Source organism: Fonsecaea erecta, assembly GCF_001651985.1.
Source record: "Fonsecaea erecta strain CBS 125763 chromosome Unknown Scaff1, whole genome shotgun sequence".
Classification (NCBI taxonomy): domain Eukaryota; kingdom Fungi; phylum Ascomycota; class Eurotiomycetes; order Chaetothyriales; family Herpotrichiellaceae; genus Fonsecaea; species Fonsecaea erecta.
In genome coordinates this window covers 3,791,063-3,815,618 of record NW_017387244.1, presented here as the reverse complement: position 1 = coordinate 3,815,618, position 24,556 = coordinate 3,791,063, and the positions used below count along the sequence as shown (strand labels likewise).

General features: G+C 53.0%; 8 protein-coding genes across 8 annotated transcripts; 2 read left to right on the top strand and 6 right to left on the bottom strand.

Moving 5' to 3' along the window:
- Positions 1 to 322: 322 nt before the first annotated feature.
- Positions 323 to 2,307, bottom strand: AYL99_01342 (hypothetical protein; the record flags this gene model as incomplete). Its single annotated transcript, XM_018832858.1, has 6 exons — positions 323 to 614; positions 671 to 705; positions 796 to 939; positions 1,034 to 1,547; positions 1,599 to 2,174; positions 2,222 to 2,307. The coding sequence occupies 6 exons, from the start codon at positions 2,305 to 2,307 to the stop codon at positions 323 to 325; spliced, it is 1,647 nt and encodes a 548-aa protein (XP_018698737.1).
- A 1,210-nt stretch (positions 2,308 to 3,517) lies between these two features.
- On the bottom strand, positions 3,518 to 5,632 carry AYL99_01341 (hypothetical protein; the record flags this gene model as incomplete). Its single annotated transcript, XM_018832857.1, has 1 exon — positions 3,518 to 5,632. The coding sequence occupies one exon, from the start codon at positions 5,630 to 5,632 to the stop codon at positions 3,518 to 3,520; it is 2,115 nt and encodes a 704-aa protein (XP_018698736.1).
- An 830-nt stretch (positions 5,633 to 6,462) lies between these two features.
- AYL99_01340 (hypothetical protein) lies at positions 6,463 to 8,338 on the top strand (the record flags this gene model as incomplete). The annotated part of the gene is made up of 3 exons (XM_018832856.1): positions 6,463 to 7,109; positions 7,201 to 8,093; positions 8,181 to 8,338. The coding sequence occupies 3 exons, from the start codon at positions 6,463 to 6,465 to the stop codon at positions 8,336 to 8,338; spliced, it is 1,698 nt and encodes a 565-aa protein (XP_018698735.1).
- Positions 8,339 to 9,332: 994 nt separating this feature from the next.
- On the bottom strand, positions 9,333 to 11,090 carry AYL99_01339 (hypothetical protein; the record flags this gene model as incomplete). Its single annotated transcript, XM_018832855.1, has 2 exons — positions 9,333 to 10,932; positions 10,990 to 11,090. The coding sequence occupies 2 exons, from the start codon at positions 11,088 to 11,090 to the stop codon at positions 9,333 to 9,335; spliced, it is 1,701 nt and encodes a 566-aa protein (XP_018698734.1).
- A 2,443-nt stretch (positions 11,091 to 13,533) lies between these two features.
- AYL99_01338 (hypothetical protein) lies at positions 13,534 to 14,625 on the top strand (the record flags this gene model as incomplete). The annotated part of the gene is made up of 3 exons (XM_018832854.1): positions 13,534 to 13,797; positions 13,921 to 14,312; positions 14,418 to 14,625. The coding sequence occupies 3 exons, from the start codon at positions 13,534 to 13,536 to the stop codon at positions 14,623 to 14,625; spliced, it is 864 nt and encodes a 287-aa protein (XP_018698733.1).
- A 1,079-nt stretch (positions 14,626 to 15,704) lies between these two features.
- Positions 15,705 to 17,133, bottom strand: AYL99_01337 (hypothetical protein; the record flags this gene model as incomplete). Its single annotated transcript, XM_018832853.1, has 4 exons — positions 15,705 to 16,217; positions 16,285 to 16,679; positions 16,796 to 17,009; positions 17,071 to 17,133. 4 exons carry the CDS (start codon positions 17,131 to 17,133, stop codon positions 15,705 to 15,707), a joined length of 1,185 nt encoding a protein of 394 aa, XP_018698732.1.
- A 1,341-nt stretch (positions 17,134 to 18,474) lies between these two features.
- Positions 18,475 to 20,239, bottom strand: AYL99_01336 (hypothetical protein; the record flags this gene model as incomplete). Its single annotated transcript, XM_018832852.1, has 4 exons — positions 18,475 to 19,589; positions 19,646 to 19,738; positions 19,792 to 19,998; positions 20,053 to 20,239. The coding sequence occupies 4 exons, from the start codon at positions 20,237 to 20,239 to the stop codon at positions 18,475 to 18,477; spliced, it is 1,602 nt and encodes a 533-aa protein (XP_018698731.1).
- A 1,495-nt stretch (positions 20,240 to 21,734) lies between these two features.
- Positions 21,735 to 23,783, bottom strand: AYL99_01335 (gamma-glutamyltransferase; the record flags this gene model as incomplete). The annotated part of the gene is made up of 4 exons (XM_018832851.1): positions 21,735 to 23,048; positions 23,106 to 23,455; positions 23,511 to 23,529; positions 23,604 to 23,783. 4 exons carry the CDS (start codon positions 23,781 to 23,783, stop codon positions 21,735 to 21,737), a joined length of 1,863 nt encoding a protein of 620 aa, XP_018698730.1.
- Between the last annotated feature and the right edge of the window lie 773 nt (positions 23,784 to 24,556).

Below are 24,556 nucleotides of genomic sequence, written 5' to 3'. Positions count from 1 at the left end.
AAAGCCATCTCTTATCGCCTGGAGAAGCGTTTCGAATTGCGCAGAAAATCACGCTCCTCGGTCGCAGACTCACCCTAAGGATGGCTAACCGTGGAGATGTAATGATAAATCCAGTGCGTTAATTTTCTGGCCTCGATCATATCAATCTATCCCAAAAAGGGGTGTATGACTCAGTGGATCTCATTCTTCAGCATAACCCACAACGTACCGAGAGCGCCTTGAACGCCAGGCTGTGCGTTTCTTGACAAGGCTATACCCCTATTCTGGCGAATTCCTGCCTACCAGAGCAAAAGCGATTCGCAGATCTCGTAAAACTGCTCTTCTATTCATTTTCAACGTGAGCCCCTTTCTCTGAGACATATTCGGTTTGGCCCTGAGTGCTGACGACGCTACTTCGGCGCGCCACGCTGCTCAAACGTCGCTGGTGTTCACCCGTCTCCTCATAGTCGATCAAGACTTCTCCGCGTTTGCCATAGCGGTGTGGCTCGTTCTTAGCGGTCCATACAACTGTGAAGATGTTCTTTGTTTTGTGGAATATCGTATCCATCTCCTCAAGAGAGCGGTAGGCAGTTTCCGGATAGAAGAAGAATACGACAGGAACCATAGCCGCGTTTCTGAAGCTTCGAGTCAGTTTATCGCCAAGCAAGTGGAAAAGGCTCGCTGCACTCACATAACTGCAAATACCAAATAGGTTTTCCATTTGATCTGAACATTCATCTGTTAGCCACACAGGTTCTCGAGTGGTAATAACTTGTCTGCCTGAGACACAAAGTTTGAGGGGAGGTAAATACATACTGAGCTGAAACTAACGGGAGTAATCATAACCACCATAAAGTTGAAAATCCAATTGGCGGACGTAGACAAGGCTGAAGACGGTGCACGAATTTTCAGTGGCACAATCTCACTCGGATAAAGCCAGGTCATGCCGAGCCAACCGACCTGCACATCCAGGTTAGTGCATGTTTCAAAAGGGATCAATGAGGGTCGTCTGGTGGGAGGCGTGTGGACTGTCTGTGGAGGAAAGAGAACTCACAGCAAAGAAGGTGTTGAAGATGAACAAAAACATCGCGGCGACAATCCCTGGGCCCTGGCCTCCGATCTTGGTCATAACCGCAAGGACGATCATAGAAGCCGACTGACCCACGGCGCCAAACAGCATAAGCTTTCGACGCCCGACCCTTTCGATGATGAAGACTGCAATCCAGGATGCCAGGAAATATTCCAGGCCGTTACAAGCCGCCAGAACACGGGAGATGAAGGGCGAAAGGCCAATCTCGTTTTGATAAATCGTAGCCGCATAATAGGTGATCAAATTGATTCCCGAGACCTGTTGCATGACTTGGTTGACATACGCGAGAGCCACACGGTGGAAATGTCGGTTTTCGTCCATGGTGAACAGATCGCGGAACGTTGCCTTCTCTTGTTCAAGCACTGTGTCCTTGATAGCTGCGAATTCGGAAAGAATATACTTGTCGTCGGCTGGCTTGTCGGATAGAGCCGCAAGAACCTGGACAGCCTCTTCTTCTCTACCTTTCAAGATGAGCCATCTGTAGAATATTAGCCAAAAAGCATGAATGTCGGGGTTGTTCGCGGGTTACCTTGGGGATTCCGGTAGCTCTAGGATGAAACAGAGTATGATCACAGCAAAAACGATCTGGAAGGCGATAGGGAACCGCCACGATGCTTGGTTGTGAATGAACGACGTGCCTAGATCCAAAAAGTACGAGAGGGCAATGCCGCCAGTGATGAGCGCACCCTCCACCATGACCAGTTGACCCCTTCGATGAGATTTCGAGCATTCAGATTGCCAGGTGGGGACGGTGGAAGTGTTGAGACCGTTCCCCATGCCGGTGATGATCCGTCCAACGATCAAATGTGGTAGACTAAACGCAGTTGCTTGGAGGGTGGCACCAACAACCATGATAGAAGATCCCAGGAAGATGGTTTTGCGTCGTCCAAGGATGTCACCGATCCAGATGCAAGCAATAGCCCCGCAGAAACAGCCGAGATTGTACGACGCGATAGAAATGCCTTGAATCGTTGACCGATGGTTGGCTTGGCTTTGGTTCAGGCCTTGCAAGCCTTCCTTGGTTGTATCGATCTCTGGGAAGACGGACGTGAAGGCTGGTAGCGTCAAAAGGCCTCCCATAACACCTTGGTCATAGCCGAATAGCCTTGGATTGTCAGTTGGGCTTAGAATTCTGGGCTCTGTGCTGCTCACAAGAAATCAATCCCGGCAATGATACCAATTGCGATGTTGAGCTTGAGGCCACGAAAGCCCAAGTAGCGCTGGTTGAACAACTTCATGATGGATGGATTAGCAGGCAGATCGTATATGCTATGTGTATGGAAGTGTAGAAGAGTGGGAGATCCGTGGGAAAACGTTCTTTATATAATGGCCATGTCTTAACTTGAAGACGACGGCACTAGGATCGGAATAGCAAAACCGCGACTGTCGGAGGGAAGACGGCGTTGAGCCCCGGACCATAATCCAGCACAGAAGCGTTGCTGTGGCTGCTCCAGATTCTCTTCCCTCGTAATGTTGCATTGATGGAGACCGTCGTGCAGTAAATGCGGAGAAAACCCCTTCGAGGGCTCCTCAATTCTGTGCATCATGGATCGCCAGGAATGAATAGAGCGTCCACTCGGATTGCCAAAAAGGGTCTTCCTCATGATGTCGGTGGCGTGTCGGGTCGGGATCTGATTGAATCCCCACGAACGGCAATTCCATTTCGAACTGCCCATTGGTTCACGGAGAATTTTCTTTTAGTGGACTGGCGTAATGTGGGACGTCGCATACTGTGTATTCTCCAACCTGAGTATTCGGATCTGCATTGTGATTCCTGCTGGTCTGGCCTGGGCATATTGGTTGACTGCAGTAAGGCACCGAGACGAGCAGGGAATGTAAGTGAAGGATGAGTCTTCTGATGCTCTGGGAAAACAGCATTGCTGGCCAGAGATACACCTCTATAGTGTTAGACTGTGGCGAGCAGAGGGTGAAGAGAGGGTCTGGGTCCCTGGCACAGGGTTCCATGTGGATTTTGGATGCGGTAACAGGCCGTCGGACAACAATTCGTCGCGTGCTGATGGGACATAGCACGAGGTCGGTGTGGGTGGCCGATGGTTGGCCGTTCCCCATGGGACATTGATAGACCCCCAGAATCCCTTCACAGAACCACTTTTACTGTAGGTTTTAGGGATCCATCAAGTCGTGCCTAGGTTTCATCGTGTCCGGACTACCCAGAGAGGAAGTCCCGTCGTCGGTGCCATGTGATGCAGCCCGTCGCCCAGCGTTGCTTTGCGTTTGTCATCTATGAGCCTGATCCTTGGAGGCCCACGTAGCTTATCAGGAGGTATGGGGTGACCGACAGAGCATTGGTAGGTCATTGCCCATTGTACAGCTGGGCTTGATCCACTCAAAGCAGTGCTGTATGCCCTCGGCACTGGATTATCTATCCACAAAATGCTAGGCGTGTGTCCAATGCGCCTGTGCCGTTGTCTCCAAGCTTACAAGTTATCACCTGCGCGCAGCAGCCTGTTCCAGAAGCCATTCAACCATCAAGCCAATATCCTCTGTCATCTCCAAGATCCGTATGATCTTGGACCGGATTCCACCGTCCATGCCATCTGTGGGGATCCCGCGCAAGTCTCGAACTTCAATTCCTCCGCCCTGACAGATATTCAAGGACAAGAAAATGAATGGAACCTTTTGTTCTCTTCTAACCGGTCCGCGTAGCGGAATGTACATATCAAGCCTCGCCTTGGAAGAATCAGAGAGCACGTCCATGTTCAAGTCGATGGGTAACGGCTGGTCGGGATCCGGCTCACCGTTCGGCTTAGCAAGATCATCGAGGTCAGAGCCGGAACTTTTCTTGTTAGTTCGCTTCAAAGGTCGGGGAGAGGCTTCTGAGCCATGTCTTCCATTGGATTGGACCGTCCTTGACGGGCTGGCCTGTTGGTGATTACTCTCATACTCAACTAAGCTCCGCAAAATACCCCAAACGACGGCATACTGCCGCAGAACAGGCAGCACGGCTGCAAGGTGTTTTGGATGATTGAATTGCAAGTGTCTCACAGGACAACACCATAGGGGTGGAGCGTGCTGAGAGGACTGCAGGGCATATGAATGTCGTCGCAACCGGTCTGCGTTGCTGTCATCGGCAATCAGTAAGACTCTAAGCCATCTCTCTTGAGAGGCTCTCCTGATGCCATCGACGCTGGCGCCGCTGAAGTGTTTCTGCAACGCCGCTTGGTATGTTGAGGTCAGCTCCTGCTTTATGTCCAGCATAGCAACCTCCAGATTCAAGTTGGCCGCTACATTGAGGGGGAGATAAATTTCAGGTTCCAGGGTACACGAGAAATGCATATCCAAGACACCTGGGACCATATCTGTCGACTTCTCTGCGGCTGGATCATCTGCTTCTGGCTTGGCTAACAGATCTGCGGTTGCCGTATCCTGTGCCGGGTCTCGCCAATCCGGCTTCCATTTCTCATTCTCAACGTCCAGCATCACCTCTGGGTCCTGGATAAGAACCCGGTCCGAAACCCATTGCTTTGTGATGGCGGTCGAAGGTAAACCAGGCTCACAGGATATTCGTGCCGTGTAGACACGGGTGTCATCGTCGTCCATATCTTTGACGACGCCTTCGGGTTGTTGCCTTGGTTCGTCTGGAGAGCCCCAGTAATCCAGAGCCAGCCCCAATCGGGGTTTTCGATCCATCACAGGTCTGCCAACTGTGCCTTGTCTCAGGTGTTGCCTAGTAGACCGCCCTTTGAATCTCTCCTTTTCGGCATTCCAGATCTTTTGAAACGCATTGTACAGGTCCCCTACAGCGTTAAAGCAAGGCGTTCCACTTTCGATTCTATCGAGTTGGCTGAGGTACTGAAGATTTGCTGTAAAGGCATCGAGAGACCTCCATCGCGGGCCTCGGTCAATGTCGCCAAGGTCTTGCAGGTTACCCTTAATAACCTGGGTGCCTTGTTCCTGAAATTGGGGCTCCTCGCTTTCGGACGCGCTGTCTGATATATTGAGCTTGAGACTCACATCTCTGACATCGTCCCTGCCGCCAGATTCGAAGTTGATCTCGAGGTCTACACAATTTCCGGCAATTGTTAGGTTGTCATCGTCCCATAGAGTTGTGAAGCCTTGCAACTGTGCTATTCTCTCCACCCCCCCGCGAGTGATTCCGTGACCCCCGACTCGACTCTTGAGCAAATCCACAACTAGTTCCGCTCTATGGAATCGTTCGACCTCTGGGTGGACAGCGAGAGGAGCAGGTCTCACGGGCCCACCTGACAGCGAGGTGGTGATGCCTAGGCCGTCCGCACCATTCCCCAAAGGTGTGAGTCCCGTATTTCCTAAAGAGTTGATGAGAGCGGCAGCAGGCGAGTTGAGGGCCAGCAGATCATCATGCACGGCGGCTGCGGCCAGGGGTGTGGAGGACGGTTGCGACGAGACACTGACATGATGTCCGTGCACTGAGGCTGGAGTCTTGACCGCAGGAGATTTGTAGGCGAGGGGCCGATGCGAGTTTCCCGAGGTGCCCGGACGCGGTGAGGCCATGAGCCTGTTTGGAGGGGAGAGATGCGGTTTAGGGGTGGAAATGGCCTGGGATTTTGTTGGTGTCGCCATGATTATGGGTCTGACGCCTCATCGTCGCACTTGCCCTCGTACTGCGCACAACAACAACACGACGCGGTCTGGCGATATCTCAGACGCGTCACGGCGGTTCATTGGTGACAAGTCAGGGCGAGCTCACTTCCACCTCAGCAAGAAGGCTGTATGTCTTCCCGCTCTGTGATGCAGGGTAATCAGCATCTTCGTGGGTGTTTGTTGTGAATGAGATGGACTTCATTGTTCTCAATCCATCGGAAGTTAGAAAACCAATCTAGGCAACTCTTCCGACTCACGCCATATTACATACTGTACCACCTCCTCTGCACTCTGTCTTTGCTGCTGCCTTTCTCAGTCAACGCCCCCATCAGAAAGCAGATAATGCTTCAGCACACTGTGCGGATCGACAGGCCCCTCCCTGACTTAAATTTGCATATACTCCATCTACTAATACGTGGCATTCCTTGATTTCCTGAGGCTATGGATCCTCCTTCCCCCAGCTGTGACTCGACCGCCAAGGACTTAAAAAGCCCCGACGTGACCAGGGCAGTCGCCTGTTGCCAGCATCTGCATTCCCCGCATCCTATATACATCGCTTCGGGACATGATGCGTGACGATCACCGGCGGACAATGGTACCCTGGGGCAAAATCGGCATTATGTCCTTGCGGTGTGGGCGATCGTTGACGAGAAGTCCCGTGGCCAAGTACATGATGCAGGAAAAATACGACCGGAGAAGGGTATATATGTGAGATGTCGTCTTGCTGTAAGTTGCCTGCTGATCAAAACCTACCGTTGATTGCCTGTTCGACGACTATTGCCCTGAAGGTGCTGGGAATGCTACATAAAATGTTCTCAATTTTGGTTTGCGTGCTTCTCGCCTTCTCAGATATATCCCTAGGTGCTCTGCTTCCTCGCCAGAGCAAACCCCCAACTGTCACCGTCAAGAATGGAAGCTATCATGGCTTTCATAATCCAACATACAATCAAGACCTCTTCCTAGGTATGCCCTTTGCTCAACCACCCACAGGCGACCTTCGCTTCCGTAACCCCGTCTCTCTCAACACCTCGTGGACTGGAAGTAAGAACGCAACACAATATTCCTATGCATGTTATGGTTATGGCTCGGATGATTGGGTCTTGGGCAACCCGGTGAGCGAGGACTGTCTCACCCTCAATGTCATCCGGCCTGCTGGTACGCAGGCGAATGCAGATCTTCCGGTTGGAGTCTGGATTTACGGCGGCGGAGGCTACATGGGTAGCAGCCTTGATCCACGTTACAATTTATCATTTATTGTCCAGCAATCTGTGGAGATGGGCAAACCATTCATTGGCGTCAGTATCAACTATCGTCTTCAAGCATTTGGATACCTATTCGGCACAGCAGCACTCAAAGCAGGCATTACTAATATGGGTTACCGTGATCAACGTCTTGCCCTGCAATGGATCCAGGAGAATATAGCTGCGTTTGGAGGAGATCCAAGCAAAGTGACCATGTAAGTTGTCCCCTGTCTTTTGATGACTTCGAAACCTCTGCACAGGTCACGGCTAGGGTGTGATATGGGCACAGGCTGACCGATATAACAGTTGGGGGGAAAGCGCCGGTGCATCCAGTGTTGGCGTGCAATTGCTTGCCTACGGAGGGAGAGACGACAGACTCTTCCGCGGTGCGATTCAGGAAAGTGGAGGACACATAAGCTCTACTCGCTACACCAACGCCACCACTTGGGACAAGTACTACAACAACATCACGCGCGCCACAAACTGCAGCACGGCCTCGGACACCTTGGCATGCCTGCGCAAAGTACCTATCGAATCCCTCAACGCCGTACTCAACAGCAGCGTGACGGCACAAGTGCCCTACTGGGGCCCCATGGTGGACAACGACATGATCATCGACACGGGCACGCGTCAGCTCCTCGACGGCAAATTCATCAAAGTACCCCTCCTCCACGGACGGAACTTTGACGAGGGTACTAGTTTCGCGACGAAAGGCATTAACACGACAGAGGAGTTCCTTGCCGGCGTGATGAAGGACGGCCCGGACAATGCCACTGCCACAACCATCGCGGCCTTGTACCCAGACATCCCTGCCATCGGCATTCCAGCCACACTATCAGGCCGCCCGCCGCCGTCCAACGCCTCGCTGGGGGTCCAGTGGAAGCGTGAAGCCGCGTATATAGGTGATCTACGTCAACATGCACCACGCCGATTGATATCCCAAATCTACGCGGCCAACAACGTCAGCAGCTGGAGCTACCACTTCAACGTGCTCGTCAATGGCCAGCCTCCCGCGATCGGCGCAACGCATTTTCAGGAAGTCGCGTTTGTGTTCCACAACATCGAGGGAATGGGGTACAACAACTCGGTGGCGGAAGACCCGTTCGAGAACAAACCGGCCAGCTTCGATCGGCTGGCGACGATCATGAGTCGCATGTGGGTCAGTTTCATCGTGGATGGAGATCCCAATACGAACAACGGTGCGTTATCCCCCCCAATGCACTCCGTCCTGAAGCTGCTGCTCTATAAAAACTCATCAACTTACTAACCCTGCACCCATGGACTAGCTACCTCCGTCCACTGGCCCGTGTACACGCTGGACGACCCCCAAAACATCGTCTTTGACGCCAACGCCACAGACCTGTTGTACGTGGAGCCGGACTACTACCGTGCCGAGGGTATCCAGTACATCTCGGACAGATTCATCTCGACATATGGACGATGATGAGTTTCTAGCTGCCAGGTTAAGAGAGAGAGAGAGGAAGAAAAATTACGCGGACGTTAGACTCCAGGCCGAGCGATCAAAAAGGTCACAGGAAGTTCATTCCCATGTTCCCTCGAAAGATACGTAGGTTGACCCTGGTTGTTACTAGGAATGGCGGGTCATCCAGCAGGATTAAGTCCCTCTAGTGGGTATCTATAACGATGAAATGATCGATCATAACCTCGACGAGCTGCACGTGCGTGTCTGTATATTATATATATGTCTACCTCGCCACGGCTCGATTCATTTCGAATCAATAGCGCGGGTGGTGATGCCAAGACATACAAAGTGTATGTGTGTACATCAAATATGTGAGTAACGTCTTGTTTGACCGTCTCCAGAAAAGTACTGACACTCTCCGCAGGCGAAGCGCATTGCTGTTCTTCCTATCGCAGACACTGTTGAGGGTCTGACTGGTTCTCTCTTCGATGTCTTCCTGGCCCCCTATTTCATGTGTGTGTGTCTATACGAGTCACGTATATATGTATGTATTTGTATGTCATATAGATTATATAGTCGCAGAGAGTCTTCCGCAATCGACCATAGGATATGGAAAGCAGGGCTTCCCGTTCGCTCAGCCGTACTTAAGCCATATGCCGGTCCAGTTAGTACTACCGTGGGTGACCAGGTGGGAATCCTGACTGTTGATTGTTTTTGCCTCCTTTTATTATTGCTTTTATTCTTTCTCTCTTTCTCTCTCAATGTATTTGCTCTTGTTCTCCTTTATTATTGAGAGTTCTAAAGAGATGAGATCTACGAGATAGAAATGGGTTCGTCCAGAGGGCGTCAATGTCAAGCAACCAGGGTGGTGGTGGTGGTGGTGGTGGATACACATTCTCTGAGTTGAGTTAAAAAGGCAAGATGTTTATCTTGTTGTTACAACCCTATCATAATGGCTATATTTCACCCCTTTGGTGTCGTCAATCCATGACTTCTGGTCCTCATTGAACACACTCTATGCGACATTTGGGATGCTGTCGTGCGACCCCGGAGTCGGTGCTCCGTTGTTGTCATTCGCGAAGGTCGGAGCTTTCACGCCGTTGGCCTGCTTGATGGCAGGATCCGAACTCATGCCATTGTGGGTGCCGTTAAACTTCATGTTCTTGATCCCATCGTAGCCCTTGATCCCTGTCGACTTCTCCAGGCGCTGGGCGAGGTCCTCGCTGACTTCGCGGAAGATGGCAATCTGCCTTTTCAGGATCTCTTTGTCCTTGCAGACCTCCATCTTGCCGGTGACGTTGCTGATGAAACGTTGCCGCGCTGGCTCATCGAAGACCTTCTCCCACAGGGCGCGTGGCGCGTTGAAGTCTTCGGGCCGGATCTGGGAGAGGAAGGTGATGGCATGGCCTTGGAAATGGCCGTGTGTCTTGTCATAGTCGACACTTCTTTCGCGGAACTGGATGGGGTCGATGGACGAGAGATAGTTGGCCCGGGCCCCTTGGTTGTAGAATGCCATGGGGCCGTCACGTTGGAAGTTCCCGTATTTGTAGGCCGTGTGGGACGCATTGACAGGGAGTTGTTGGTAGTTTGTACCCAGGCGGTGGCGGTGGGTGTCCGGGTAGGAGAAGAGACGGGATTGCAGCACTGGGTCGGCTGAGGGTTCGATCCCAGGAGGCATGTGAGAAGGGCTGAACGCCGCTTGCTCGATTTCGGCAAAGTAGTTGACAGCATTCTCGTTTAACGTGAACTCGCCCACTTTGCGCCGGGGAAATTGTTTCTGAGGCCATACATGGGTCAAGTCCAAGACGTTGATGCCCTGCTTGGCCCAGACCTCTTCGGCCTGCTTGGGGGTCATGGTTTGGATCTCCACGGACCACTTGGGGAAGTCACCACGTTGGATAGCCTCGTAGAGATCCTTCTGTGAGTGGTCGGGAGATTTGGTGGCAGACTCTTCCTGGGTCAGGAACTTGGTGCCCTGCATGGACTTCATATGGATTTGGCAATAAATCCAGTCGCCGTTCTTTTTGACGAGCTTCAGTGCGTGGCCGGAATAGCCATGCATGAATCGGACGCCATCAGGAATGCCCCGGTCCCCCATCAACACCATGACCTGATGAATAGTTTCAGGGTTGTTTGAAAAGTAATCCCAGAACATCGTCGAGTCGTCTGCGTGGGTTAAGTGCGTGGAGGGATGTCTCTTTTGTGTGTGGATGAAATGGGGGAACTTGGCCGGATCTCTCAAGAAGAAGACGGGAGTATTGTTGGCGACCAGGTCCCAATTACCCTCGTCTGTTCTGAACTTGACCGCGAAGCCTCGGGGGTCTCGGGCACAGTCGTGGGAGCCAGCCTCGCCACCCACGGTAGAGAATCGCACCGTGACGGGGCATTTCTTGCCTTTGGCACTCCAGATGTCGAGACAAGATAGATCATCGGCAGGGTTGGTACACTCAAAGAAGCCATGGGCACCAGTACCCTTCGCGTGGACCACACGTTCTGGGATGCGCTCCCGGTCGAAGTGGGAAATGAGATCGATCAGGTGGAAGTCCTGAACAAGTAGAGGACCGCTCTCGCCTGCTCGTTGAGCTTCGTAGGGATGAGCTGCAGGCACACCATTGCTACGAGGTAGTCAGTCAGTTGACCAGAGGACTATAGCAGCGGGAGATTTTACTGACCTGGCGGCGTAGATGGTTTGCTTGGAGTCCATGGAACGGTCTTGCTGGTACGAATTGAACTGATGGGCAACATGTGCGGCAAAGGAAGTATCGTTTGCCATGATGGTTGATCTGATGGTCTCAACAGGAGCTTGAATGATCCTCTGAACTGCTTCCAGGGAGAGACTGCATGGAGGGTCCTCACATATATACCTTGGGCAACACAGTCAAAGGAGGGGACGGGAGGCAGTATGGATACAAGTACTACTCGTGAGGAGGTAATCGACAGATCGGCCTGGAACGGAGTGCGTTGGGACAGCTTTGATAGGACACGAGGAAGCAGTGGTGAGCAGCGAGGTGGAGGTTAGGTACGACATGGGCGAATGAGGCGATCGAGGTCTCACTTGTCCATGGATGACATCCACGAAGAGCCAAACATGATACCATCATACCATACATATACAGACAGACATACGGACATACATAAATACATAAATACATACTCCTCCTCTCAGTCGAGGCTCATTCGCACGTCCTCATTCTTCGCTGATCTATCTGTTCACCTCTCTCGGCGTCACAGACTGGATCTGTTACGCCCAACAATGTTCAGAGTCGTCGATCAACGGCTGCTTCTCCAACATGACAGTGCATGCTGAACATCCCCGCAGAAACAGGCAGTAGTCATCTCACCCGTCGATATCCGACTGCCACCACTCATGGGGACTCTTTTAGCCATCGTTCTCGACCCCGAAAAGCCTCTTCGCCCATTGGCGGAATGCCATCAGAGAGAGAGAGCGCAATGTCAACATGACCAATGCAGCAACTCACAACGACGCTTGGCCTCATGCGGCTGCTACGCGCGAGCAAGTATTTCTATTTGTCTTGAGATTCATTTCTCCTCGTGCGTTTCTGGAAGTCGAGACCTTCCCGAATCCCGCGCCTGGTTCTGAATAATCGACCACAACCCGCCAACTGCAGGTGAAGTGTCGAATGGAATTGCCCGGCCTGTGCTTAGACTGGGAGCAGCTGTGGAGGTCCATTGTTTTCACTGTTGAAATATCTGGTGACCAGAATGACATGTACATGGAGGTGTCGGGATCACGCGAGAGACGCTGCAGCCGAGCACAAGGAGGTTAGAAAATTCATTAAAAGTGGGCTGTGGTAGAGAAGTCCAGACAGGGCATGACAGACATCAATTGTCTCCGTCGATATGGATGGCACGCAGCGCCCTTGATCCTCAAGAGCTGCGAACTGGTATGGACTTCTGACGAGAGAGTGTCTCGAAGTAGATGAATGAGAGTCAAGGTAGCTGCTCTGAGATTTGGCCATCCACGTGTTACACAGATGCCTCAATTCACTGACTCAGCGTTAATGTCCTCAGATATGTAACTGGCTTACGTTTGTACTTTCTGTCCAGTCGATGTCCCTTTCATCCAGGATCCCCGTGGGCTATTCTGCAGAAACCTGCCTTGATCATTCTGGATCTAGACCCAACAGCTGGCACATCACATGCCTTTCAACGCCATCTACACTGACTGGCCTATACTCACGAAACACACCTCGAACGGTGGTGTACACAATGTCTTACAAAACCCACCGGACCATGCACCAAACATCCTTTTACATGATGTATACTGCAGCCTCTCAGCCAGATTGTCCGGATCCGAGGGTAGTGTGTTGACAAACTCACAATGCGAGGGAGCCAGGGCGTCGGAATCCAGGTCAGCGCCCGACAAGCCTGGGAATCTACTCGACAGAAACGCTTGCCGAGATGGAATGATCGTTTCAGCTTGATCTCTGGGATGATCACTCTGCTCACAAGCAGCGGAAATACCTTTCATGCTTCGGACCCGGAATTGTTGCCATTGACTTCCTGTGGCCGTGCACAGAACTCTGCTGTGGGACGTTTCATGGTAGAGCCTGCAGCCACGGAAACGAAGAGGCTCAACGTATCCTGAGCGAGGTCGACGTCGTCGTGGAAGGTCGGACGCGCGAGTTGCATACCTGTCCAGACAGAGAAACACCAGGCTCGGATCCGACCAGGTACATAACAGTCACGGGGAGAAGCAAGAGATTCCGTCTACCTACATCAATAAGAGGCCGCGGGGGTGGCAACGGCCAAACACGGCATTCCTCCATCGGCCATTTTCCCACAATCCACCAAACTCCGTCCACCATAAACTCCCCCACCAGGCTTCTCGTGTCGGCACTTGGACAAACCGCGGGCAAGCAAAGGGCTCTCCGTGGGGGGGGGGGGAAATCGATCGCGCCGACAACGTGCCGAAGAACCACACTACGGCCATTTTTTGTTTGGATTGAGGGGAAACAAATGCCCTTCAAACACCGTGGGGCACTTGATGACCATGTGGTGGTCGTGAGCAGAGGTAGGTTGCGCAATTGCATCTTTCTCTTTTCTATTTCTCTCCTGAGCTTTGGTTGCCCTGTTCTTCTCGAGCATACAGCAGTTTTGCTCCAAAAGCCTTTTTCGGTGTGTTCTGTTCTTCGTGCTACTTTCGACAAACCATTTCCCAGAAACAAAAGGAAGAAGCCCGGTCTCTGGCAAACATGGGGAAAGCAACACACATCATCCGCTTCGTCGCGAGCGAGGACAACCGCATTCACCTGGGCCAGTTGGTTGACACGACTCGAGACGTTGGCCTGGATAGCGTCGAGGGCAAGGAAATCAAGGCCTACCTGATCAACGGCTCGATATTCGCGCCCGAGGTCACAGAGCATGTCTACACGGTTAAGCAGCTGCTGAGCCCCGTGTCGATGGAAGACTGCAACTACATCCGGTGTTTGGGGTTGAACTATATGGATCACGCAAATGTCAGTCAACCATCCCCCCTCCAACCTTTGACCTCAGCGCAGTATGCTTTACCAGCATGCTCTGGTCCCCCTCTCTTCATAGCGCAAGAGATATTGACGATGGAGGTGTTGGGGTACGTATAGGAAGCGAACATGGCCCTCCCCAAGGCCCCCATCCTCTTCACCAAGCCGCGCACCGCGCTGGCCGACCCCTACCCCGCCGTGATCCCCGTGCCCAAGGCCGCGCAGGACGGCACGTCGGACTACGAGGCCGAGTTGTGCGTCGTGATCGGGAAGACGGGACGAGACATCCCCGAGGACAAGGCCCTCGACTACGTCCTGGGCTACACGTGCAGCAACGACGTCTCGGCGCGGACGATGCAGATGTTGACCACGCAGTGGTCGTTTTCCAAGGGCCTGGACGGCAGCTGTCCGCTGGGCCCCGTGCTGGTCACCAAGGACGCCATTCCCGACCCGCAGGCTCTGAAAATTAAAGCAATATACAACGGCCAGGTCGTGCAGGATGGGAACACCAAGTATGTCCCCCCACAGATCCTCTTCTCATTCTGTCTCTGTGTCTTTCCTTTCCGTGTCAATTTTTTACTGAACACGCGCCCGACGCTAATTTTCAAAAAACAAAGGGACATGATCTTCCCCATCGCCAAGCAAATCAGCTACCTCTCGCAAGGCACGACCATCGAGGCCGGTACTATCTTCCTGACTGGCACGCCCGCGGGCATCGGCTTCTTCCGCAACCCGCGCGTCGTGCTCGAGCACGGTGGCGACATCCGCATCGAGATCGAGAAGATTGGCACCTTGGTCAACAAGGTGCGGTATGAGGAGTGGTAAATTAGATACTGTAGATGGATAGAGCGGGAACGGAAGCGGAGGAGGAGGAGAAGCGGCCGGCTAGCCTGCCATGTGTGGCCTGTATGTATGTATGTATGTATGTATGTACGTGCGTGGACGTGGGGCACCTTTGAGGAGGAGTGTGTGCTAGAAACATGTTCGTGCGTTGACGTATGCTGATACATCTATCTATCTATCCATCCATCCATCTATCCATATACGTGACATGCTTATCAAGAAAGCAAGCGGCCACGCAACCCGAGCTGGAAAAGTTGTGGGGCGATCGCTCGACTAGATAGACAGCCACATACATACATGCATACATGCATACATACATACATACATACATACATACATACATACATGTCCAAGCCCTATCTATACTTTGCCAATCGGGAGAGTCGGGGGGCGGGGGATATACTGTATGTGTATGTTTTATGTGAACGGTATCAGCACCTGCACTTTAGCTTGGTCGGAGCAGTATGTATTGCTCCATTGCCACACCAGCTTCGAGCAGCAGAAGAGGCTAAGAAGCCGTGGCAGTACGTACATACTGTATGTATGTAGTACATCTCTCGCCAAACACAAATAATAAGAACTGGCATCCGCCTCTCCCCTGTCCCCTCTCCCAAAACCTATCTTCGAAATATATCCTTCCCAACCCCAGCCCAACGGCACATTTGAGTTTAGTTGAGTGAGAAGCTGGCTCTTGCGACCAAGTGAAACGAAATGGTAGCCTAATATTGACCGAACCATTATTTTGTTTATTCATTCAAAGTGTAGCATGTTATCGCTGCATGACTACATCTCAGCACAGCACTCGCATAACTGCATAGCGTTTCACCAAGCGAAAGCCATACGAACAAATGCACTTTCCCGTAACCTGGTCTAGTGCCCCGGGAGGGTGTCCCCCGAGTACTGACATATACAAGCACAAGCACGTCCATCGGGACACCCTTACCTTCTCTCGTCCTGATGTTTCTTCACGTGCATGGACACGAGGAGTCCTCCTCAGAGTCCACAATGTCTGCCAGCCACCTCATCCTCCTCAAGGTTGCACACCCCATCTGTTCTCCATTCTACTCCAAGAAGGTCTGCGGCACCTCGGGGCCCCAAACCGCCAGTCCTTCGTGCTCTGCGGGCCCATATCCGACCGGTGTGTCCTCGTTAACAAGGTCTCCATCGGCGTAATGCTCGACCATGAAACCCGAAACGTCCCACCAGTAGTCGAAGATCTGGGATCCAAGAATATGTCGCCCCACGCCCCAGACAGGTTCGTACTTCTTCTCTGCGAGCCATTGATGGCCCAGGAGTTGAGTGTCGAAGTCGTGCACTTCATACGAGGAGTGGTGGACATGCTTCTCCTTGCCGGGAACGGTGGTGGTCATGAAGAAGGTGTGGTGGTCCACACATTCCTGGCCGCGGTCGATGGCAGCGAAGAGGCCGACCTCCTTGCGTGCCGGCTTGCCCGTGGCGGGGTCAATGGAATCTTGAGGCACGTAGAGAATGTCGCTTGGGTAGATGTTGAAGTGGCGTGTGTACCAGTCCATCGTCTCGGGGAAGTTGTCGACGTTGAGGCCGAAATGGCCCAGCTGTGAGAGAGAACAAAGCGTCAGTGCCACCTCCGATCAGACATGGGGATGGCACAGTGCGACTTACCTTGTGTACAGCGGCCGGTCCAGGCTGGAATCTCTGGAAAGCCTTCGCTCTCGGCTTGTCTGACTCGTCGTTCAGTAGCAATTTAACCGGTTTCTGCCGCTCCTCCTTGACCGGTGCTTGTCCGTAGATGAAATTGACGTGGAATCCCTCTGGATCAGCGATGGTGACGATATACCCTCCTCCAGGGGCGTCTTTCATCTCTTCGATACCATTCGTGAGGACAGTGGCGCCAGGGAGTTTCAAGACCTTTTCAAGTTCCTCCTTGGACTCGACTTCAAAAGCACCTCCCAGGAATTTCGTGGGTCCCTGGCGGGCATAGTAGACGTATTGGTCAGGGCCGTAGCCACGGAACCAACGCTCATTCTCGCCTTTCTTAGTCACATGCATGCCAAAGTCTGGAGCGAGACACAAGGGGTCAGTCAAGTGGCCACAACCAATGTTCCAAGCAGATGTCAAAGGAGCAGCCTTCGTAGCAGACTGAGGGGTTGGCTCAAGTGACATGTCTACTGACCTCTCAGAAACGTCGTGATCTTATTCAAATCGGGATGCTGATATCGCATGTGGCTTAACTTGGTGATCCTGACCTGCTTGGAGAGGTCGATGCCGCGCTTCTTCTGCCACTCGCGCCGGCTCTCTGAGTCTGGGCCAATCGCTTCGACATCGCGAACAGAGGCACCACGGTTAGGGCTCGGTCCGCGGGATATGGCGCCATTGGTGGTTGTTTGCTGAAGGGGACAAGCAAGGTCAGAAGTTGGGAAGGAGGGAAGCGGGGGGAGTCACACATACCTTTTCACCGTTCTTCAACGCCACCTCCGTGATGTTATGCTTGAGTTCGTCGAGTTTATTCATTGTGGCTTTCTGGGAGACTGCTGTCGTCGGCGCCTCAAGGTGGGAACAGGTTGGGGGTTTTATCTTCAGCCGGATCCTTTTCTGTGGCTCGACGCTGCGTGAAGATGGTTATGGTAATGTGGTGTATTGTCGGTCAAGTGAAGAAGAGGTGTTTGATGTCGTAAATGGGCGGAAGGCACGAACAAGCTTAAAGTTGTCGCTCCAAACCGACGTCGAGGGGAGGAGAAGGTAAAGAAAGGCACGTGAAAGCAGCTGAAGAGACAAGATATCAAGTCTCCAAAAAGGTGCGAGAGGAAATACTGGAGGGTATATGTGGCAACACGGGCTGTTTTAAGTGCAATGAAAGAGTTGTCTCGAGAATGCTGACGTTGAAGTTGTCGCGTGGCCACTGAAAAACAACGAGGGCCACCGCGACACAATACAGCCCATTTGTACAGAAAAACTACCCCACAGTGTCCGCGAAGATAGTCCGCACGGTAAGAGAGGAATCCAACGGGGTCCAGGCCATCCATTGTGCGAGCCCAGTCCATGGGAAAAGGCATAGAGTCGGGGGGAGTGTGATGAGCCCCATCCACGAGGGTGATCCCCAGAACCCAATCGAGCATATCCAGAGCGAGCTGCCGTGGTGCGTGTGGCTCTTCCTGTACGATTTCACCGTCCAAGACCGTCCCCGCAGTGCGTCGACTCCAGCATCTCATCATAAAGATCCGCGTCTTCGCCCTCCCGCCACGATCGCGACGTTGTCGGGGCTTCCCCCCACGGGTTTACATTGCTGGCCGGGCTGAGGCAGAGTCGGAACTGAAGAACAAAGGATCTGTCAGCAGTCGCGGTGCTGATTCCGTTGCGTCAACGGTCTGGTCGACTGCGATGATCAAAGTCCACGAGAAAAAATGTGCCCCACGATCTGCCGAAATTGCAGCGATGGCATCAATGTGGGGTCGCTCACTCGCATCTTGGAGGGTTGGTGGGACATCAGGACACCATCTTCTTCCGAGCAGTGGACGAAGGAGCGAATGAATCCGACAGGCATCCTGGTGAGGGCACGGGCTGTTTTGTGCTGGTTGTCTGACTATTGGTGGAAGAGGGTGGAAGGTGGTGAGGTGACCCAATACCGACCTGGTTGATACTGCAGCCTTGCGTGCGGAGAGCAGCGTCGCACCAGCTCGACTGGCATGATGCTGACAACAGATACAACAATTTGGGTTAGTTTGGCATCGATTCGATACTTTTCGTTGTCATATATATATATAGATATACATTATATATTAACATCACGGTTCGTCTGGCATACGCGTCCACATCCACCTCTGTTCATTGCTGCTCGTCGCGACGCTGGCGCGATCAGTAGCTCGTACTCTGGAGCGTGGTGAACGGCCCAACGGTCCCCAAGCTTGGAATGCGGCCCAGCAAGAACTCAAGCATTCTGTAGGCCGCAGACGGTGCATATTGTGGGATCATGTGGCCCGAAAGTTCCACCGTGGCGAGGGTCAATCCTCGTTCCGTATGCCACTTGCCCATGAAGCCCGACCCAGCAGTCGAGCCCAGTTCGGAGTCAAACTCGGTGTAGTATGGGACGTACATGTCACCAAAGTGCGAGGGCGGAGCCGAGAAACCTTGGGCACCGTTCCAGGTCATGTTCTGGATGGCAAGCAGAGTGCCGTTGTACAGCAGGATCATGTCGAGAATACCGTGGCCGATGATGACACGGTCAGCGCTTTCAATCACGCCAGGCAAGACGCTCAGAGCAGACGGCGGCGAGTTGTCCGTGCCGTTGACAAACACGTTCTCATCCGTGCACTCCTCCCACTCTTGCAGAGGAGCGTGGATAGCCTTCTGCACGTCAGTGCGGTTGAAGTAAACTGAGGCTCCCGCAGGGGTGTAGCCGAAAGAGCCGGGGAAACCGAGCACGTCCCACAGCAGTGGACATGTCGTCGCCACCTGATAGATGTCAAAACATGGGTTGATGGCTGATGCAGCGAAGAAGACCGCATCAAAGGTATCGCAAGAGTCGTCACTGAGATCGGCATTCGGCGGGGTCGGCAAGGGTCCCTTGGGAGGGAACACAAGATTCTCCTCCATGAAGGCAGTGTATCCACAGGCATCCGACATGTTATGCAGTTGCTGGACAAAACTGGCATTGAGGTCGAGGAGCGGAAGCCAATAGTCGACAAAGGCGGTCACCGGAATGTGTTCTTGCACGACATCGTAACTCAAGCTCGGGTCGTTGATCAAGATCGAGCTAATGTTGTAGTATTCGGTGTCGTTGGCGCTGAACATGGCGTCCGCGATGTAAGGAACGTAGTAGCCTGCATAGGATTCGCCTGCGATGTAGACGGTGTAGCCTTGCATCGAGAAAAGCTCGACAAAGTTCTTGAAGAAGCCAAGGAACTGCGAAGCAACATCTTTCTCGGACGTTGCCGTCGGGGTGCCCTGGCTGAAGCCAGTGCCAACAGGTTCTACACCTAAAATTAGCTCTCCATTCTTAACGTCGATCGCCGTGTGGGAAACTCACGCTCAACCCACACCACGTTGGTCAGGTTTGTCCACGACCATTGATTGCGCACTGGTTTGAAGGTGCCGTATTGCCAGAGGAAAGGTCCGTTCTCTAATAACATCTGTCAACAGCAGACTTGGGGCTGAGGTCACATTCCCGCTCACCTTGCAAGAGCCCTTCCAAGGAGCTGCACCCAGGACCTCCGTTCAGCCAGATCAGGATCTCGTTGGTCGCGTTCGGGTTTGTCGAAGGAAAGAACCAGAAATAGAGTTCCGACGCATTCTTCTCGCTCGAGATAGGCAGAAGACCGGCATAGGATTCGCCCACATCGAAGTCCACGTCAGGAATGCCGGTGCCATTGACCGCAAATTCTGTATCAGGTTCAGCCATGATCCCAATTCCAGTTGGGGTTTGGGGAAACACACTCTTGGTCGCGTTGTTCAAGAACTTGTGCGGTGCCGCTCGCTTCTCGAGCTCCGGCACGACAGGATGCGGGTGAGGCGCCGGGGATCTCTTGAGCTGTGGGAGCTTCTTGCCTACATGCTGAGGGCTCCTGCGCGCTGAAGCGAGAGAAACCAGGCCCAAGGCCAAAGCAATGACGGAGAACTTCATGGTATCCAGCAGATGGACAGAGTGAAAGTCGCACTGAGAGCTGCGTGAATGCACCAGGACGGGGACCAAGGTAAATAAAGGAAAATCCCAAAGGCCCCCATAGCTTTCCCCTCCATCCAAGCTGGGGAGACTCTCGCTTGATTGTGCACCATGATGAAAGGTTTACCTGATGAGCCAGGGTGTCCGTCTCCACCTCGTGGTGGCATCCATGCTACGCAGGGTGATACAAGCACGGTGATTGCACGATAACAAGATCATGCAGCTTCCCGTGTCGCGAGGCGACGGCCAAAGCCGAAGTCAAGTTGTGTACCATTGCTGAAAAGAGGCCCGTGGTAAGCGACATTGCAACGCTGATCGAGAAGCGCCTGCGCAGAAGCAGCAGTCAAGGACCCGGTCTATGACGCGTGTGAGGCAGGGTTCATATGAGAGCGGCGAGGCGTTAGGACATAGGATGGAGACGATCTCTCGGGAGAATTGGTCTTCGCCATTGATGATTCGTCGACAGCGTGATCGTGTGCCTGCGTAGAAGCTGATAACATTTTCCCCTGCTGCCAGCATGTAACCTACCGAGCGGGGGGGTTTTCTCCACCAGAGCTTTCGAGAATACCTCGGTCAGTGAGCATTGTTCTGCCAGTGATTCGGCCACAGGCCGAGATTGAGTCCATCAGACAAAAGGACCGCAGAGGAAATCAGACTGACAGAGCAGTTGAGACGAGATGAAGCATTCGAGTAGCCAAAGAGATGAGCCAGAGGTACATGAGCAATTTGGCGACGAGATGCGCAATGATTTGGAAGATGGCCAGTGAAGTGGAGGAGAAGCAGAAGCAGCAGAAGGGTTCTGATAGCGGGAAACCAACGGCAAGCCAGGCGACAGGAGCCACTTCTCAGCCTAGTTAGTCGCCCGGGGTGGCCAACCCCTAGCTGGACTTCGGTGGTGCTTATACAGTAGCTAATTAGCTACTCGTCCCTTTCAGTAGAGAGTTTTAGGGCTCACTAAGCCTTGTTAGTTAAACCTTTCAGCGTTGCTTCCAGGCTTCCAGAAAAGCTTGTTCCTCTAACTGTGGCTGATCATCGCCTGATCATCGCCTGATCATCACTTGTCCCAGTGTCACCTTCCCAACTGCTTCCACAAGTACGGTAACCTCATGGGGCAGGTCGAAGTACGAGCATCGTTTCCAGAGATAGCAGATTTCCCGGACTGTTGTACTCTCCGTCCACGACTATACCAGTCTCTGGTGTTCTCACGGAATAGGGACTACAAGGCACATGCTGAAGTTGGTCACCAAAGTTAAGCAAGGCTCGTATTCGGGAAGCCCATCTCTCCGAGACTTCCTGGCGCAAGGCTCAAGCCTAACGAATCGACTAGGGAGGCAAGATCGTCTCCGATCCCCAGTGGCTGTTCGACAAACCCTCAAAGCTGACCTTGTGGCTGGCTGAACGGTACACCCACCACGACGCAGGTACTCGGAGGTAAAGAGGTACAAGCAGCTTCCTTCTATCCTGGCAGAGCACATCCATCACCTCTCATGTCACTTCCAGCGCTGTACACCATTATGCCGGTGTCTTCGTCAACGTGTCTCCGAATAATCTGTCCTCGGCCAAATCTTGCTCGGCTGAATCCTTGAAGAACCTGGACGTCGTGCCCCATCTGCCTCAATGCCTTGACCACGGCCTCGTCGATCCCTTCTTCCACATAAACAGGTCCTGCATTCGTATCGCCTTCGTTGGGCGCGGCCGCACCAATACATATCCGAGGAGCATCCAGGGCTTGTTGCGGGTTCATGCCAAAGACTTCCATGTTGAGCAGCACTTGAACATGACCCTGCGGCTGCATGAAGCCACCCATCACTCCATACACCGAGTGCAGTTCTCGCTCTCTCTCGGATCCGTGGGTAATCATTCCCGGGATAATCGTGTGGTAAGGTCTCTTCCCCCCCTGGTAGATGTTCGGGTGGTTGGCTGGTCCAAGCTCGAAGTTCGACCCTCGATTTTGGAGGGTAAATCCGCAGCCCTGAGGGATGATGGAAGACCCGAACCCTTCGTAATTGGAGTTGATGAAGCTCATGCCGTTGCCTTCTTTGTCGGTCACGGCGAAATATACAGTGTCGCTATGATTTTGAGCCGGACTGGGTCCTGGCTGTCCATTGCTGAATATGCCTGCCTTGTCTTTGTCGAACAGCTTGGCGCGTTCGGCCAGATACGGTCGTGCAATCATCTCTGCCGGCTTGACGGGCATGAAGTCTGGATCCGTCACCCACCAGCTGGCATCCGCAAATGCTATCCGAAGTGCCTCTATCACGGCATGCAGGTGTGCAGCACTGTTATGGTCCTCCTGGGCAAACGTGGGGATCTGTCTCGTCCGCTCCAGTTCTTCCAGGATGCCAAGGGCCATAAGAGCAACTATGCCCTGTCCATTGGGCGGATGCTCCCACAATTCGACAAAGTGGTCGTCGGGCGACCCATTCGTCACTCGTTGAGCTCCCATCTTCTTGACATTTTGAGCGTTAAATCTCAACGAGATCGGTTCGGTCTCGTGGGCGCCCCGGTTCATATGGTCTTCCAAGTCCGACAGTTCCATATGTCCACCAGTAAGTTTCAGGACGTCGACGATGGCTTGAGCGATTCTCCCTGTGTAAAATCCTTTCTTCCCTTCTGCTGCCAATGTCCTGAAAGTCTTTGCCAAATTGGGGTTCTTCATGATCTCACCAGCCCGAGGAGCCCGAACGAAATCTTCAGAGTGTTTGTCTCTTTTGAGCATTTCACGGTAATTGGGCGAGGCCTCCCTCAGGGTTTGTTCACCTTCGTGCCACTGCGGACGTATCAGTGTTGGCCTCCCACAATACGCTGGAGCTCAGATAGCACTCACCCACATCGCAGAAAGCTCGCTGACCGGGAAACCGTTCTCTCCCAGTTCAATTGCCGGCATCAGGATCTGCTCCAAGCTCAATTTACCGCTCCCAAATTTCTCAATAGTATCGACCCATCCCCCAGGGGCGCCGGGAACGGTGACGGACAGCGCACTCAGGACGGGAATCTTGCCAATCTGTGACGCGGACAGGCCCAACTCTTTCCTCACTTGTTCGAGAGTGGTGTTCTTCGGGCTGCGTCCTGAGCCGTTGAGAGCATGGACCTTCTTTGTCTTTGCATCGAAGAAGAGACAGAACATGTCTCCCCCAATACCGGTCGAGGTGGGCTCGGTCATGTTTAAGGCAGCAGCTGGTGGTGGAGCGTCAGAGAAAATCTGAGAGGATGATAAAGGTTCTCGACATACCGACTGCGACAGCAGCATCCTGAAGGGTTTGTCAGTTGTGCTGTGCCCATTGAGACTGTCTCACATCGTATCCCTGTGTATATGTTCACTTACAGCAGCATTCCCTCCCATCTTCAAGATCCTCTGCCCCGCCTCCGCGGCCAGAGGTTGTGTGCATGCGACCATGCCCTGTGTGCTGTGAACCACACTCCTTCTGCTCGGGAACTTCATAAACATTGGAGTGTTTCCGGGGAAGACGGCCTCCGCCTTCATGTCTTTGCCCGTTGAACCCATCTCTGCGAATCGGCTGGGTCTGCAGGAGCGATAGAGACGTCGACGCGAAGGTGTTGGCTGGACGAGGGTGCCTCGACGTTGAATGCAAATCCTCCGGCAGACGTGCAATGTGAAAAGGCGAGCACGAAATGAAGAGCAATAGGAATTTTAATGCACTTGACCTTCTGATTGGAATCAATGGATTTCCTCAGCCCTTTGGAGGGGTGGCCCTTCGTTTTGCCGAACAGTAAATAAATTTACTTGATCGGCGCATTCATGCCGCCTGCCCCTCCATGACGTGGAGAACTCGAACGGGCATCTGTCCATACATGAGGGAAGAGAAATGGAAACGAGCTAGTAGTGTTACAAGCTTGAGCTTTTCCGGCAGGTCGTTCTGGGTGTCGAGGAACCGTCAGGACTTCTCCGCTCGATACGGGCACTGATGGAGACTCCGGTTGCTCCCCGGGTCGGCGACAGGCGACAGGCCACAACGGCGATGTGCCCGTCCGGCAATTCAGCGTCCCATGTTATCCAGAACAAGTTGCTTCATTCACCCTCATGAACTACCATCTCCATACATTGGCTACTGCTAAACACGTTAGGTACTAGTTATACAAAGAATTGGTCGTGAGACCAATCCGCCGCCCGGAACATACGAGATCCTCCTAAAACGAGTGCTCCAGTCCCTCCGTTTTTGTCATGTGTCCCTGCATGTACTGTCGACGATGCGCATCCCCCGTTTGTCCTCAGCCTCGTGCTGAAGAGCATATTTTAGACCCTATACCGCGTACTCA